The 18188-nt window shown below is 32.9% G+C and overlaps 1 protein-coding gene across 1 annotated transcript; it reads left to right on the top strand.

Annotated features, from left to right (window-relative positions):
• The first annotated feature begins 209 nt into the window (after positions 1–209).
• Positions 210–13957, top strand: Fem (feminizer). Its single transcript, XM_076617575.1, has 10 exons — positions 210–236; positions 750–1123; positions 1375–1556; positions 6952–7062; positions 7191–7278; positions 11203–11250; positions 11355–11525; positions 11595–11733; positions 11796–11955; positions 12027–13957. Exons 1-10 carry the CDS (start codon positions 225–227, stop codon positions 12044–12046), a joined length of 1305 nt encoding a protein of 434 aa, XP_076473690.1. The 5' UTR covers positions 210–224; the 3' UTR covers positions 12047–13957.
• The last annotated feature ends 4231 nt before the right edge of the window (positions 13958–18188 follow it).

The following is an 18188-nucleotide window of genomic DNA, read 5'->3' as shown; positions in this document are numbered from 1 at the left end:
AGGTAGAGCGATAATTAACCTGTTCCTTGTTATGAATGCGGCGCCAATTTGATCTTTGATATGGATTTAAATGTCGCAATATTAATTCTTGATCATCAAATTGTTAACTAAGTCGTTGAAAATCGTATTGTCGCGGAATCTTTTCTGTACACAAAAGTCTTCTATTATTCCTACATTCTTATATGTGTCTCTCTAATTTCTCTTACTAAATGTAAAATGTAGATATGAACACAAATGTAAGATATGAATATATAAATATAAATATATAAATATAAATATATCGTGAATAAAACCAGTTTAAGAATCATTAAAACTTTTTTACGAGAGAAGAGGTCATTGTGACATTTGAAACATTTGTTTTTCGTGATGAGTAGAATTCTTTCATAATAAAAAATTTTTATCTTGAATTTCAAGATCAAGGTCGTTTTTGCACTAACTCTTTTTTTTATAAATCTCTACCAATTTGAAGGTATAGAATCATACTATGATTCTCTTGACACTTATTTTATTTACACCTTGTATGTATATATGTCGATTTGATCTCCTTAGGATTCCTTTGACAATCCCTCCTATGCAATTCAATAACTTTGTTGCTAATAGGCTGATACATCAATTTATTATTGAACTACCCTAACTTCCTCAACTTCCAGCAAATTTTTTGTAAGTCTATATTACTATTATGTTTTTTCTTTGGTATAACGTACATATTTGAATCTTCTGTATTTGTAACCTCAAAAAAAGACTTGTAGGTTAACTTCCACGCATACGAAATTTTTCTTCCTTGGAAAATGAAACGAAACGTGTCGAATCATTCCCATCGTGATGAAAAGTTGAGATTATCACGCAATGGAAACTACGAGGCTGGTCTACGAAGAACAGAAGAAGAACGATTACGGCGTAGGCGCGAATGGATGATAGAACAACAAAGGCTACGAGAACATGAAAAGTTGAAGGAGAAGAAGATTTTAGAATATGAAATACGTCGTGCTATTGAGAAAGGTTTACCACTGCCCAGAGGAAGATTTTCACATCACAGCCGCAGTAAGAGTAAAAGCAAATCCACGGAAAATCGACATAGAACTGTTACATCAAATACATCTAATACATCTATATTATCTAAAAAGTAAGTATGACTAATTTAAGACACTTCATTTTAGACAATTAAACGATATTGTTTAAGAATAAATCAAAATTACTTTTAAAGCAAATGTTTAGAGGATATATTATAGCATATACATATAAAATATAAGCTTTTTTGCAGATTATAATAGCAATATTAGGTACATATTTATGTGATGTTGAAAGATATAATTTAGTCTTTAATTTATGAAAAGAAAATTAATGTTTAATGAAGTGAATTCTTTTGCATTATAGATTAGAACCATCAGATGGTACAACACCTTTATTTAAAGGACCAGAAGGCACACAGGTTAGCGCTGCAGAACTACGAAGAATTAAAGTAGATATTCACAGGAATGTACCAGGCAAAGCGACAACTGATGATCTCCAACGAGATATTATCAATCCTGAAGATGTTCTGGTCAAAAGAAGAGAGGGTAAAATGTTGTTTTTTTCTCTAATTACCTAAGAAATTTCAGTCATCCAATGAAGAAATACTAAAGGAGTATATGAATTCAAGTTTCTGCAGATTCTGTGCTTTATAAGGTAAAGTTGAAAACCATACGTTACATCTTTTTCTTTTTCTTCCATATGATTGAAATTTAATTAAACATAGCAAGCTTTTTACTTTACTAAATTCATCAGCTGAAGAATAATGGCATTATATAAAAGTTTCTACAGACATGAAGATGATAGTTATCGTATTATCTTTTACGACATTCAACAATTTATATAATTTTAAAGTTAATATGTAATGTGTTTTTGAATTACTAAGGACGAAGAAAATAGGAGAAGGGATCGAAACCTATATTTAAATGAGGAGAAATAAAAAGTACAACAGTCAAAAACTGTAGAAATTGTGGAATGTGATACAGTCGTTGCTATAAATAATGAAAATTTAGGTTTGTTAATTATTTAAAATTTTAACTTTCTGCCATTGATTTTGTTTAAATTGACAAAATGATCTTTCTGCTTATCATTAATATTTTTCATTGCAAAATATATTGCAACTTGATACAGTATACAATTAGTTATAATCAAATATATTTAAAAAAGATAATAGTCAAACTATGCAGGTATACATCAACAAAGTAAAGGACCAAAAGGTACATTAGTTTGTGCCGTAAAACTACGAAGAATCAAATGGTTATTGGCAGAAATGTGTCAAGAAAAGTGATAATTAATAATCTCCAACAAGGTATTATGTATCTAGAAGATGTAGCAGTCAGAAGAGGAAGGGGTAAAATGTTTTTTTTTCTACAATTATCTAACAACTTTCAGTCATCCAATGAAGAAATACTTAATATATGAATGAATATATGAATTCAACTTGAAAGATAATCCTTTTGGAATTTTTCGAAAATCATAATTTATAAGTTCAAGTTCCAGTGGATTGTATGCTTTTTAATGTAAAATTGAAAACCATATGTTATATTTTTTCCTGTTTTTTCTAATGTGATTAAAATTTGATTAAGAATAGCAAAATTTTCACTTTATTAAATTCATCAGCTGAAGAATGATGACATTATGTGGAAGTTTCTACAGACATGAAGATAATAGATTTATCATCATATTGTTTCCTAGAGCATTCAACACAATTTACACAACGCTGAAGTCAATAATGTGTTTTTGATTCACCAAGGATGAAGAAAATTTGGAATACAACGTTGGATTTGAATATTTGGGTATTAAACATATGTATGTGCAATATGTAAGCACAATATCTTTTATCTTGAGTGTTCTAAGAGTGCTTTTATTTCTTTTTGCTATTTTATATTTTCTTTTTCTGTTATGGAGTTTGCACAAAAAATAATTTTTTTAATTATTATATGACAGTAATTTTTTGTAAAAATATACTTTAAATTCTTGCTCCATTTTGTGCATCTGCCATATACTTTGCTATATGCTTGCATGTTTAAAAGCACGAAAGTTTAATTAGAACACCTACTATGGCGAGGTGTCAAATGTATTTTTAATTCAACAGTGGAAGAAGGAACATTAGTCTTGAAGATCAGGAACTTTTCGATTGAAAATTCATCACCAAAAGTTACAATTCTACAATTGAAAAATCAAAATTATATTCAATAATAACTACTTAAGATTAACTATTACATCTGAAAATTCTATAATGAAACAAAAATATTTTTTGCTGAATCTATTTGAATTCATTGGCTTCTTCTTAGATAAATAGACAATTTTATTTCTGCTTCATAGCCATGAAATAGGATTTGGTTTACAAATTTTATAAACATTTAATATTGCACATATTAGGAAATACTATGCAAACAACTGTAAACTAAAAAAATAATTAGTTTTGAAATGTTTAAGTAAAGATTGAGATTTACTTTTTTGATTGCAAAATGTAATATGTTACTGTTAAGGTATAGAGAGGATTTGGAAAAATAAAAAGTTTAAAATTTATTTACAAATTATTCAGCTCTACATGTATGTTACTCTCTGAAGGACTCGACAACATACTCGCTTGCTTATTTGTTTTCTTCTGATCGCTTTTAATAGCTTCTAACCGCTTTTAATCGCTTTTGATTGCTTTTGTCTCAATTGAGATCTGGATGTCCTCTGACGCTCATATACACTCTCACACATACAGTATAAATGTACCATCTATTTAACACGCCTCCTTACATTTATATGTATACTTAATCATATTTACATGCTTGTCGAATAAATTAACAGAAAATTTAAAACTTATTCTTACTTAAACTTATTAAAACATAGTTCGATTATTTTTGAATGGTAGGTTATGCATTTTACTTTCTATACACATCTTACATTTCAAAAATTCCCTTTCAAATTCATTCGATATACCTGTCACTAGCTGCTTTTTACCCAAAATATTCAAGTATCTGAAATTGACATGTCCTAGCATCCTATGCCATCTTTCCTTTTGACTTATACTGTTACGTTCGGCACTGTTTGCTAAGTGCTCCTTCCCTTTCAATATACTTTTCATTTTATATGTCCCCTTCTCTTTGAACGCTACAGCTGTAAGTTTATTGTTCTCATTTATTACTTTTGCAATATTTCCTTTTGAAATAACCGTATTCTTATTATCTGTTAGTTTACCTGAATTGATCAAATTTGCGGACATTTCTTTCGCGTAAAATACTTTATTTATATTTATTTTATTTTGTTTTCCAAATACTTCAAAGTAGCTTATAACGATTCCAACTTTTGTTGCTTTTACCGGTCTATTCTCGCTTAAATATATATTTACTGGTTTTCTAAGGTCGATACATTTATCAAAATAATTTACGTTATTAATTATGTGATCGGTACAACCACTATCTAATAGCCAAATTATTTCATTATTACTTAGTTCGTTCATCTCGCTGCTGTGTGCTGCGTGCGTCCTTGCCATTGTCACGTAAAATTGATACTTGGGTTGTAAGAGAAAAGAAAGTTGAGCTACTAAAGCTGAGTAACCCAACTATTAATTTTCTTTTAATTTAACTTTATTATAATTTTAGCACTTACAATAATAGAATAACACTGAACCGGAGAAAGGGGGTTGTACGAGAACAGCGACTAGAACAAGAACTCCCCGAGCTGGGTGAAGCCTCGGCTTATATACGTTTTGGTTTTAGGATGTTGAGGAGGCTCGGTGTAGGTTGTGATGTGGAAAAGTATCCGAAGGGCGGGGGTTGATATCCTATCTCTGATGTGGACTAAGGTGCGTCACAGCCTTGGTATAAGCTATGATGATAAGGTGGTAATGTGTCCAAAGGATTCCGAAGCTCGGGGGTTGATGTCTTATCTCTGATGTAGGTTGAGATGTGATTGATGTCACATCATCCATGTGCCTGCTCCTGAGTTGCCCTGCTCGCTCGTGCCCGTTGCTGATTTACGATGGAAGTTTCCACGTCCCCTGCTCGTATAGCCTCTGTTTTCTCTTCCTCTGCCGCGACCACGTGTTGACCCATGCCGACAACTGTTACTGCTTCCCGCTTGCTTCTTCTCGCAAAGTGTCCTACTTTTCCACATTTGAAGCATTCTCCTTTTTTTGCAGCGAAAGCGTTAGTTTTCATTTCTCCTTGATCAAATTTATTTTTCTTCTCCGCTATTTCTATTTTATTCTTCACATACGCTTCCGTTTGATCCTCTTCTTTCAATGTATTTATTAGATACCCTATGTAGCTATACTCTTCGGGTAACGTATTTAGCATGTAATTCAGCTTTTTCTTTTCTTTCACTTGTGCGCCCGCACTTTTTAATTCATTTATTAGTTTTTCAAAATCACTAAAGAACGATGCTGAATCAATGTACTTATCAAGCCTCATCTTCTTCAATCTCCTTCTGCACACGATCTGTAGTGCTGTAGACTCTTTCAAGTACATCTCGTCGAACTTTTTCATTATTGCATACGCTGTTCGTTCTTCACTAATAAATTCTAGTTGTCTATTCGTGATGGCACTGTAAATTACGTTTATTGCCTTCAGATCCTTTTTATCCCAGTCTGCATTATCTGTTTCAGTCTTCACTCTGGTTATAACGGTATCGCATTCTTCATATCTCAGAAACATCATAATTCTTTTCTCCCATACACCGTAATCCTCACTATCAAATACCATAAAATATCATAATTTCCGATCTCTCCATTTTGATTGATTTCTTATCCCTTTTCAAGCGTTTCTACGTGGTCGTAGTATTTCTATATCCTTTGAACATTTCTTCCTTTACTGAGATTCACTCAAACCAACTCGCAAAACTACTAACCACGCTCTGCTACCATGTTAAGGTATAGAGAGGATTTGGAGAAATAAAAAGTGTAAAAGTTATTTACAAATTATTCAGCTCTACATGTACGTTAGTCTCTAAAGGACTCGACAACCTACTCGCTTTCTTGTTTGTTTTCTTTTGATCGCTTCTAATAACTTCTAATCGCTTTTAATAACTCCTAACCGTTTTTCATCGCTTTTGATTATGTTTGCAGCTGAGACCTGGACGTCCTTCGATACTCAAATGTACTCTCACACGTGCAGTATAAATGTACCATCTATTTAACAGTTATACATATATCAATTAAGTGGAAGATCTTTTAATCATCATGGAAGATATGAAGCATCTCGGAAGATATCACCATAGGATTGTAATTTTGTTAAACATAAATTAGTCCAATTTTTCAAAGCTTTTTTAAAAGAAAATTCTTATTTTTTAACTAAAGTTTTAATAGAAAAAAGTTGAGGCTTTTGAAATATATAAAGTCTAAAGAAATTATTAATTCTTAGTAATTATTACTAATAAAAAATATATAATATTAAATATTAATTATTAAATCGTATATATAATAAAATCTATTCAGAATAACATAAAGTAAAGATTGCATTTCGTAACTTAATGTTTCTTATAATTATGGATTTGTGTATATAAAATTGTTTTTGTGATTTCTGGCACTGAAGAAAATTGTAAGCCATTTACGTTCATTTGTACATTTAATCTGAAGAATGACTTGTACACAAAAACGTTATATATATTTGTATAATAAGCAGTCAATTAATGTGATTTATATTTTTAATAACAAATATATATATACATTTTTCACATAATTGACATATGTAATACTAATACAGAAGTAGTAATATAAAATAAGAGAATGATATTTCTATCTTTTTTATAGCATGTTTACCATTTCATTCGCTTCATACATCTATTATAAAATGTCCTGGCTTACAATCGTTCAGAGGTAGTCAGTTTATTTACATATCAACCTTAAGATTTCTAAGGTCTGTCACAACTGCTAATACTGCTTAATTGTTTCTTTCATGTGCAAGTACGTTGGATGTTTTATTTATAAATAAATTTATTTAACCATAGGAGAAGGATCGAAACCTATATTTGAAAGAGAAGAAATAAAAGGTACAACAGTCAAAACAGATGAAATTGAGGAACGTCGTACAGTTGTTGTTTTAAATAATGAAAATTTAGGTTTGTTTATTATTTGAAATCTTTTACCATTATTTTAACTAGATAAGATACTTCTCTTCATAGTTGATATTTTCTATATACACTAAAATTTTATTTTTCTTTTGAAAAATAACATGTTTAATTTCCAGAAAGCAAGTCGAAAATGAATAAAAAATATACTACTTCTTCAAGAAATCGAAGCCCCAGCCCTCGACATAGATCATCCCGCCATGCCAGGTTTGTGTATTGGTTATTAGATGAACACGATATTTTCTCTTTTTTTATATAATCTTTCCTATTTCGTACCACTTTTCCATACAATTTCATATTATCATGTTGATCGCCACGTCACCCATATCTATGTGGGGCCCCCGTAAGTATGGGTGACATTCTTCTTGTTCGAGTTAATTAAATATAGGATATTATATATAGGATATACAACATAGAATATTAAAAACACATTATACCATACTTTTTATTAATTTATATTCTGGATAAAATATTATATTATGCTATATCACATGGTATTTGTTAAAACATCCCAAACACATTTGGGGTGATTTTGGGCACTTCGAACAATATGTTGTAGTTTTTTAAATGTTTTTTCTCGCTTCTTCGCGTGTGACAGTTTGCCTCTTCTTCTCGTAACATAGGGTGCACATCATTCTTATAGGTTTGCCCTCCTGATTCTTACAAATCTCCAAATGGTGGAACACCTTCGTTTTCTTCTGATGGTTGTCCGGCACATCGGACCATTCGGAAACGAGAATTTTCTGAAATTTTCTTATCTGTATTGTTTCGTTTGTGCTTGTTTGGTACACAATATGAGCATTTACTATAGTTGTTCCTAAGAGTAAATGTAGTCCTAATTTCCAATACCACTTGATGCTTTTCCGTATCGTACTGGCATATGAGACCATCTGGTCACTTCTGTCGATACCAGTTTTTCCATTATTGTAGAGTAGTAACTCTCCTCACTTTCAAATATATTTTCACGCTGTCTACTGAACATTTTGAGGATGAAAAAATCACTGATGTACGTCTCGCAAGAAGTATGCTTCTCGACTAAATGAAAGATCTGGGATATCTGCCATGAAATCTCTCGGAATACTCCAGCCGCAAAGCGTACCGACGGTCGGATTTGGGCTCCGCAGGAACTTAACCGAATTACGCTGGGCGACCAACGTGTTAAACATGGATATGATAATATTTTTCATTTTTCTTTCTTTTTTTTATAAAAGTATTGTTATACAGTGGATAAATAATTAATAATTATTTGATTATCTAAAATTTTTATATAAGATTATGTAAAATTTTATATATAATATTACAAACATTATATATGTCGGAGACGAGAGAACACCGAAGCCTCTGGAATTTTGGATAATCCCGCAGCATTGCAATCTAGATTTACGACAGCTGTAATTAAACGATTGTAGTTGTTCAATCCGATTGTAATTGTTCGAGATTAGTGATAATGAGCTTGGGCTCGAGGCGACAGCCAGTCGCCGAACGTAGCCGCGGTCACGGGATGAACGCTTTGTCTAACAAAGGTATGGAGTAATTCTATAGCTCTCCTTAAAAGAAATATTCGTGGTGACACGCGACAGTAAACATTCCAACGGTTTCTGTCCCGTGGCTCGCCACACGCAGACCCTATTCTTCGAGCAAGATGATTGCCAAATGTCGATGCGTCTCCGCAGTACATGTTCAGCTAGGATTTAGTTATAAATCTTAGGATTTAGTTGACTAAAGTCCTTCAAACAAACAGTCTTTGTCCCAGCTACGGGAAAATAGGAGAGACCTATTTTTCAACGAACGGCGTCTCCCACTAGCAACTTTCCCTCGAGGACGGCTAGCATCTTTTTCTAACCACCGATATGAAGATTGACCAATTAGCAGCAACGCCAAATTCCCTCACCTTCTGAACGAAGGCTATCCTCGACGAATCCGATGATCTCGTGTCCTCAGACACACCCCATATAGTTTTCCTCTGTGGCATCATCGGGACGGGAAATTCATTCTCTCTCGCGATCTCATTGACGAAAAGAGTAACCCCTTACGACCAGTGAATATTACGCGTCCGACTTAGATTTTGTGAGCACGTTCATCTATCATCCCGTCGACCGCGGATTCGTTGTTGAACCTAGGATCATTGTCATTGATTTCTCGAGTGTCTAATTACCACGGTTACTTGTCCAGTTCTATGATAATCGTATTTGCATTAGTCGAAGTCTTCTCTATTGCATAGCGACCCTGATTCTACTGTAAACCCGACATATATATTATATTATTATAATATTAACAAATTTAAATTAGTGCGTGATAACATAACATTTATAAACATTATTAAAATATTTACTTTCATAATGAACATGTTTTGCTGTAATATATATTCATTATCTTAACGTAACATAACTTAATTCTAAATACAATTGTGCTATTTGATTTCTATTTTAGGTATGTGTTTTGTGTTACTACATTCTCATTTGTTCCAGCTTACGCTTCTTTTTTTTTTATGTGTGAGAAGTGGAAAGTGCTAACTCGCTAAAAACCCCTCTTCCTTCATCTTCAGTAGATGAAAATATACCTATTTATATATCTTGGCATGGTTATTTCAAGGGAGCTATCTGTAAGCGTATGCTTGGTTATGTAACTATCAATGTTTATGGTTTTCTTTCTAATTTGATCATATACGCTTCTTTTTGTTTCCTCACGAAAAATGCAAAAATATAATGGTACACTTTTTATCATAGAATAGAGTGAATTAGAGCTAGGTACATAACAAGTATTCACTATATACTATAGACAACACTGGTATTCAAATTCATACTTACATTTTGCAGATATTATTCTCATATACTGTAATTAAAATTTCTTATAAATAATCAGTTATAAATAATCATTTTCATGCTAATGAATGCAAAATAATTATATCTTTATAAGTGCAATAACCACAAAAATTTTAATTTATTAAAAATTATTTCTAGTAAATATTAATTTGTAATGTAAATTTTTTGGTTAGTATGCTAATATAAATGTAATTTATTACTAGTATTTTTGGCATGTGCCAACATTAGTGTACCATATTCGATTTTTAAATGGTTTTTGTTCAGGTAATGTATTGTGGATATAATAATTAATAACAGTTATTAGAAGGTAAGCAATTGAAATCCTAAAAGTAAGTTTAATGTTTATGTATACCAATCATTTGTTTTATTTGTTATTTTTTATAATATTGCACAAATTTGTTTATTTTTTATATTTGTGTTTAATATTGGTCTGAGAATTATTCCACTTGCTTTTGCGTGCTTTTCCCTAATTTATAATGAAACTTAACAACTAATAATTTATAATAACTAAACAACTACTTATTGCATGTACTTGAATAATAAAGTAAAAAGCTAATGCTTTAAATACCTAAAAAAGATATTTCCTATTGATATCTATATAGAAATAAGAATTATAGTGATCTTTATTTATTATATAAATTTATTTACTGTGACTAAAACAGAAAACTGTAACTATTTAATTAGAGCTTAATGTAGTAATGCGATACAACTAAGGCAACTAAATTTGTTTAACTATTCAACTTACAACTTACACCTAACGACTCGACAACTCATAAGTAACGAGTAACCCGCAGCTAGTTGTAGCTTACTCGTAACTGCAACTAGTGGCAACTCAGTCGTAACTCCAATTACAACTATTGACCACTGATCAGTCTCTCCATCAAGACGTCCTTTTTATATCAGTTTTCGATACTCCTACAACGTACACGTGTTTTACAACCCAACGTGTTAATGACCCAAGTTGATCACGTACATTTTTTTCAATTACCCATTGTCTTAAAGGGTCACGGGCATATAGCCCACCGAATTTCCCATCCTTCTCGGTCCGTCAGCACTTTCGCTTTCTATCTGTAGTTCATCGGGATTTTTACAATGGTTTTTCTACGATACTGCATCTATGAATGCAAAATAGTATTATGCATTTAAATAATAATGATAATTTAATGTAATGTACGATTATCCATCAATATTTACTATTATTATTTTTTTGGTACACCCCATATTCAAATACTAAATATCGAATATTAATTATAATACAAAACCAAATGTTTAGAAATTAGGCTTTTGATATTTAAATATTCTTTTTTAGGTATGAGGATTCAAAATATGATAACAGGGACAGTTATAGAAGTGATAGGTACAAATTATTTCTTATAATCTTATATATTTTTGTTTAATACCTTTAACATATTTAATACGTTTATTATTCAGTTTTTCTACATTTTTGTATAATTTACTTAGAGGAAGAAATCACAGTAGAGGTAGAAGTAGAGAGTATAAAGAAACAGTCAGACGACATAGTCAATTAAACACTGCAGAGGAAGAGCATCTGCGTGAAAGAAAAGGTCATAGGGATCATTCACGTTCAAGGGAACGAGAACAAAGAGCATGGGTCAGAGATTCTCATCATAGGTATATAATAGGCATGTGAAATATATGTTTTTGGAAAACTACATTTTACAAATATTATTAAAACAATAGGTCATCTAAAGATGAAAGATCTTATCGAGAAAGATCAAGAGAACGGTCCCGAGAAAGAAGAGAAAGAGATAGGTCTAGAGAACATAGGATACCTCCATCGCATTATATCGAGCAGATTCCTGTTCCTGTTTATTATGGAGTAAGTATTCAAATTGTACACGGAATATAATTCTATCGATATTAAATTTCATTGGTCATTAGGATTTTCCTCCGAGACCAATAATGGTTGGACCCTTGGTTCCAATTCGAGGTCAGGTACCACCTTTAGGAGGAACTAGACATATGATTGGTCCATTAAGACCATTTCCACCACGATTTATTCCGCCAGATATGTATAGATTACGTCCGCCTCTAAATCCTAGTATGTATATTCATTAATTCATAATGACGTGCATGAAGAGTTACTGTTTTAATTATTTGTGTTTTATATAGGATTTAGGCCAATGTATTAGTAGACTGGACGAGGAACGAAGAGAGAATGGTCAGTCCCAGGGCCACCTCTCTTTCGGTAAGTGCGACCGGGGACCAATTAAAAGCGTTGGAGGGGGGTGGTGTCGATAGGACATTTGAGGAGACAAGAGTTTACCCACACTCTGGGAGAAGAGGCGTTAGAATAACCGATTCTCGTAAGAAGATAGGGCAGGCTGAGGAGAGAATGACGTCGTGGAAGGTAGAGCCTGGACGCAGAAGAGATCGGGAGGCGGAGGGAAGGGTCGTCCGCTGACAAGGGAAGAGGACCAATAATCGGACTTCGAGATGTGAGAAGGCTGATGAAGAGTCTCGAAATATTAACTCTTAATATGGATAGGATGGTAAGAAGAGTTACAGCATTGAGCAAGGGGGATTCCACGCTTAAGAAATTAAGCTGTGAGAGCGCGCAGGAGATCAAAAAACTGAGGGAGTGGATCGACTCCAACGCAGAAACGGATGGTGAACAGTAGAACGGTCGCGACGCAGATGACTCCAACGGAATTGAAAAATTTAGACCCGATAGCTACAAGGGAAGAACTAAATCCAGGATATAGCAACGGGATTAAGCATTAAGCAGGAGCAATGTATACAGGTAAAGTCCTTAAGGATGACGCCATGGGAAACGCAGCAGGCCGTAAGTGGAGCTGCCGGCGAGCACCGTACTCAAAGACAGGCGGATTAGAATTAAAACAGGATTGACAATAGCGACGGCTAGGATTCTGCCCAACATAGTGAGATGTTATAAATGTCACATGTTGGGATATAATCAACGAATCCCGACGGTAATCGAGATGAACGTCGAGGGATACCTTCTGACGACGAGACAGGAAGTAAGATACCTTGGGGTCCAGCTGGATTGCAGAAGGAGCAATGACGCTGAACATGCGCTTTTCCACTGCCCAGGATACGTGAGAGGACGGAACTAGAAAATTACGTCGGTACACCACTAACAACGGAGAATTTAATGGTGAAGAAGGAAGACGACTTGGCAAGGTTTGAGGCCTTGTGCAGAAAAATTATGCTAGCAAGAATGACGCAGGAGAAATTCGAAGAGAGGAGGAGAACTAGAGAAACAAGAAGAAGAAATGGGATTCAAGTATGAGGGAGCGGTGCGTAGTTAAGCCCAACCCTAAAGTAACGCCGTAAGTTGGTTTCGAGGTCGATGCTTGCACAGAAGAAGAGAGGAGAGAGGAGGGATTCTTAGATGGCAACGCCATCGGCCGAGTCCCACATAGTTCAGTCTGGGTATGCATAACAGCATTTCTCCCTCCTCGATTAAAAAAAAAAGACCAATGTATTAATGAAAGGTGTATGATGAATAGAGAATTAATGTTTTATTGCACAATACGTGAACGTACAGTACTTGCCGCGCCATCTATTAGACATTGTACAAAGATTAAACATTCTTCAAGATATCGTAGCGAAGTAGATTATGTTTAATTCAAGATACTGTTATGAATATATGAGATATACAAGTGTTATATATTTTTTTAATCACTATATTATATTATATGAATCTTTTATGATCTAAATTAGGAACTGTATGAATTCGTTCATTCAAACGCTATAACATATAAAACTTGATGCTTGATGGGTTTTACGATCTCGATACATTGTAAACACTATTACACTATTTATACAATCGCTTTTTAAGCTAAAGATCATAAAGACAAAGAATACTTATTTTTAATCATTGATTTCTCGAACATCGATTAGTATGTAATATTTATGTATTTTTAAATATATTTAATATTTTAATATAGTTTCTGAAATCTTATTAAAATGTTTTATGTTTGATGTATTTGTATGTGAAACTTGCTCATTATTAGGTGGTAATAATATTGTGTACAAATTGTATTAATTGAGAATAAATTGTGAATTATTAAATTTAAGTAATATGTTTATAAAGTTTGATGTTATTTTTAGTATTGAATATATATTATTATTTATAGTATATCAAATATTACGTCTAGTATTTCAAGGAGATTCTTTGGCGCAGTGGATTGGTTTCTTTAGTTTTTCTTTAATTTTTTTTTACGTTTTTCTTTACGTTTTCTTTATTTTTAGCATTTATAATAATAGCAAAATTTACTTAGGCAATGGACTTTACGTAAATCTGATATATCTTAATAAAATTTTAATAATATTACAAACTTTGTATTTTATAAATAAGTGTTTGCGGTGGATACGAGGTATTAACACTTTAATGGTCGGTGTATTTGTCCCTAAACAAATGTCAGTGGCTAGCGATTTTCGAAAAGTTGTCTATTTCCTTGATTCACATCCTCTAAATCAGAATTACATTCTGAAGAACTATTCTTTACTAAATCACTAATTTGGCACATATGTCGAACTGACAAGCAGATAAAGCATCTACACGAAACTCAGGGAAAAGTTCTTTTTTACTGAAAAATTCATGATGCTTTATTTTTTAAATGACGTAAGTCTGTGGACAACTAAAGCGTTATTATTGTTCTGGAGGCGTTGTAACATGATCACTCGAAGTATCCTAAAACTTGTGCATTCCTTATTGGTCTGTTCTCAGTTTACGAGTTGTATCTTATTTAAGTCTTATGCTTTTTCTCCTTTATAGGTAGATTTTTGTTTTTTCACAACGTATCTTTTCGTGGCAACATTAGCTTTGAACGATTGAACGAAAAAAGTGAAACATTACATTTCGTATATTTTTCAAAGTTACTTATATTTCAGTATAGTTGATTGTTATTGTTGTGCGGCTTATTATAATTATTTTAGTTTGCTCTATTCATAATTTAGCTTAAATCATATAATTTATTTACAGTACATATCAGTATATAATAGTTAAGCAAGTTGATTTCGATGATGTTTTAATACATAATGAGCGGCATGATTTCGAACAATTTTTCCTATACATACGTAAAATTCAACAGAACTTTTGTAGTAAAAATACAGGACATATATTCTGAAGTTAAAGACATCAAGGCAGGGACACCGCAAGGAAGCGGGTCTTCGGACCAATATTATATACACTATACACGGCCAACATATCAATAACTACCAACAGGAAAACACTGACATTCGCGGACGATGTACTAGTCAAGCAACTAATCCAGAAACAGCAGTTACAAGAGTATATCACAAAAATAGAAAAATGGTTGTAAGATAAAAAGAAACATTACGAAACATTACATTACGAAAACAGAAACTACCAAATATCCAATTGAATGGCACGCACATACTACAAACAAAGCAAGTTAAATACCTAGGACTCCACTTAGACTCATAACTTACATGGAAGGATCATATTAAATCAATAATAGACAAAGTACGGATAAAAAGAAGACAGATGTACTGTAATGTAATTCTAAACTCAGCGTAGAAAATAAACTAAAAATTTACAAAAGATCATAAAACAAATAGACAAACTGTAAGATGGTATCCCGCTGGGGATAGCTATCCGCGTATTATATAGTAATAAAGAGTTAGAAAAATTTACCAAATGTCCAGCTGGACAAATTGTAAGGCACAAATTAAAAAAAAAAAATGTAAAGCTGTCAGTACCACTACGATGAATTCTGCTCATAGTTGTGCGTCTGTGGTAACATATGCGTCAGTATTGATTGCCACTGATATTTGGTTTATAAACGAAAGTCGGAGAAGCTTAAGGTCCCATGCGCAACATGCATATGTAAGACTGTGAGGAATGTCTATTATAACTCAGTTAAAATGTATTGGGTTTGGCTTTGAGGCAGTATTTTCAAATCCGGCCGTCTCATGGCGACTGGTCACAGGTTTAGGTGTTTAGGTAATAAACAACAACATAATTCGTTATTATTTTACTGTCAGCTGAAAAGCGCGAGCGGCTAGAACTGCTGGAAAGTTTGCTTCGATGTGGTAGTTTTCTTGAATTCGCGTTACGTGTCTTACGGAGATTATTAAATAATCACGCGTGATTGCTGTGATATAAACAATCGGATTTTGTTGATACATATATAAGAATGTTATCTGCTTCCACTTCATCACAAGCTATAAGGAAATAAATCTTTTTCCCTTTTTTAATGGACAAGGTTACCCAACCAGAAATGTACCCAATAGCGTGTTTAGAAAATTCACTACTATTCGGCTATTGCGCCTATGCAAAATTTAAAAATTCACTAATTTCATCAAGATTATAATTTTCTTTTGGATGGTCAATAAAGACTTATTGACCATTTTTCAGCTACTAATGACTTGTGTATTATATTGTAAATGGTTAAGTTGTACCGATTTATATTTGCACGCTTTTTTCTTGATTTGGCTAACGAGACGTTTAACATTTTAATATTATCTATTGGCATTACATTTCCCGTATTGATAAAAATTTTATGTCGTGCCAACAATCGTTTATATGCAACAAACAAACTGAGTAGTTGTAGTATATTACCCACTTCTATCTCTTATCGTGCCAAAGGTAATTGTAAGTAGTCTTGGCTCATTTTATATGTGAGGAGGTTCATTTTTTATTTCGATGGTTTTACGTACAAATCAAAAGTCGACAAAGCCTATTTTCAGACTGGAAAGAAATATAGGCGCCCTATTCTTTTCATTAATGCTTGCTAAATATTTTTGCTAAAGTTGCTTGATAAAATTCTTTAAGTAATCTAGAACGTCAAATATCTTCATTATCGCGTTTTAACGGGCTTTTTAAACATGTCCCTCAGGAAATCGAATATGGAATCAGCGCACTGCAAGAAATGTGTAGTTGCCTCGCAGTCTTTAAATTCTGGAAGACGGAGAGCTTTCCAGCAAAATTTGCCTGAGTTGAGAGTTTCGGCATATAGATCGCCATTTTTTAATGCAAACGGTTGTCCAGGCGAAAACTCCCACTCTCTTGCAGCAATGCTAGAGTTCTTAGATATTTTGTTCTTCCCTGCATCAACGCAACTAAGTATTCTCCACAAGTTTTATTCTCTACAAAAAAGTATTAAAGTACTTGGACCGAAACATGATTGGTTTAGAAGATATTGTAACTTTAATCTTGTAAATACAGTTTTGTTATGTTTATGTATTTCTTGTTTTTCATACGGTAAGTTTTATAAGGTCACAGTTAAAATATCTTTCAAGCTAATCATTTTTCGACTTTCAGTATCTTAGTTTTTGTAAAGAATTAACAAATACGTGGTGCGGGGTATAAAAAATGTATATATTACATTTAGAGAAATTACATTAGCGCTGAAATCTCTTTAAATAAGGATGCAGAAAAGAATCGAAACATTTCATCATGTTTCTCCCATAGACTATAACGCTAAACATACGTAATGGGGCAGCAGAATTATCACAGTAAGAGGCAAAAATCTTTTGAAATACATAAATACCAAGAGACTTAATTAAGTCTCATTACCTCAGTATAAACGAACCCACTTACTGGCCCACTGACACTAACAAACTACCTGATTTCTCAGATTTTTTTATAACTAAAAACATCTCTCCAAAATATGTCTAAATCAACTCCTCTGTGGAACTCTCTTCAGATCATTCACCCGTTATAGTAACAATTAACTCAACAATTATTGAAAATCAACCTAATGACTTTATTCATAATCAACTCACAAACTGGCAGTTCTTTAGGGAAATCTTCAATCATTCAATATCAGCCTTAATATCCATAACAACAGATGAAGATATAGAAGCAGCCACGGAATATTTAAACACCAGCATAATAAACGCGATCCGTTCTTCCACTCCTACTAAGAATTTTGTTAATAAACATGAATACCACCATTAAATAATAAAAAAAATCGTAGAAAAACGCAGACATGTAAAAGTATGGCAAAGTCATAGAACACCTGACGACAAGCGTAAGCTAAATAATTCAACGAGAAAATTAACTAAAATCCTTAAAAATGATAAAAACGACTGTTTTCAAAAATATTTAGCTAACCTGTCTCTCACAGCTGACTCCAATTACTCACTATGGAAGGCATCCAGGAAACTCACTCGTCGTCCGCAAATAATCCCTCCAATTCACTGTCCGCAAGGTGGATGAGTGCGTAGCCCTATACAAAAAGCCAACTTGTTTGCAAGTCACCTAACTAATGTCTTCAAACCGTATTCCTTCACTATTGCCGCCGAAATAACGGAATACTTGCACTCATCCTTCCAGAT

This window comes from Bombus vancouverensis, chromosome 3 (assembly GCF_051014615.1).
Source record: "Bombus vancouverensis nearcticus chromosome 3, iyBomVanc1_principal, whole genome shotgun sequence".
Classification (NCBI taxonomy): Eukaryota; Metazoa; Arthropoda; class Insecta; order Hymenoptera; family Apidae; genus Bombus; species Bombus vancouverensis.
The sequence above is the reverse complement of the archived record's forward strand: the minus strand, read 5'-3'. Positions and strand labels throughout refer to the sequence as shown.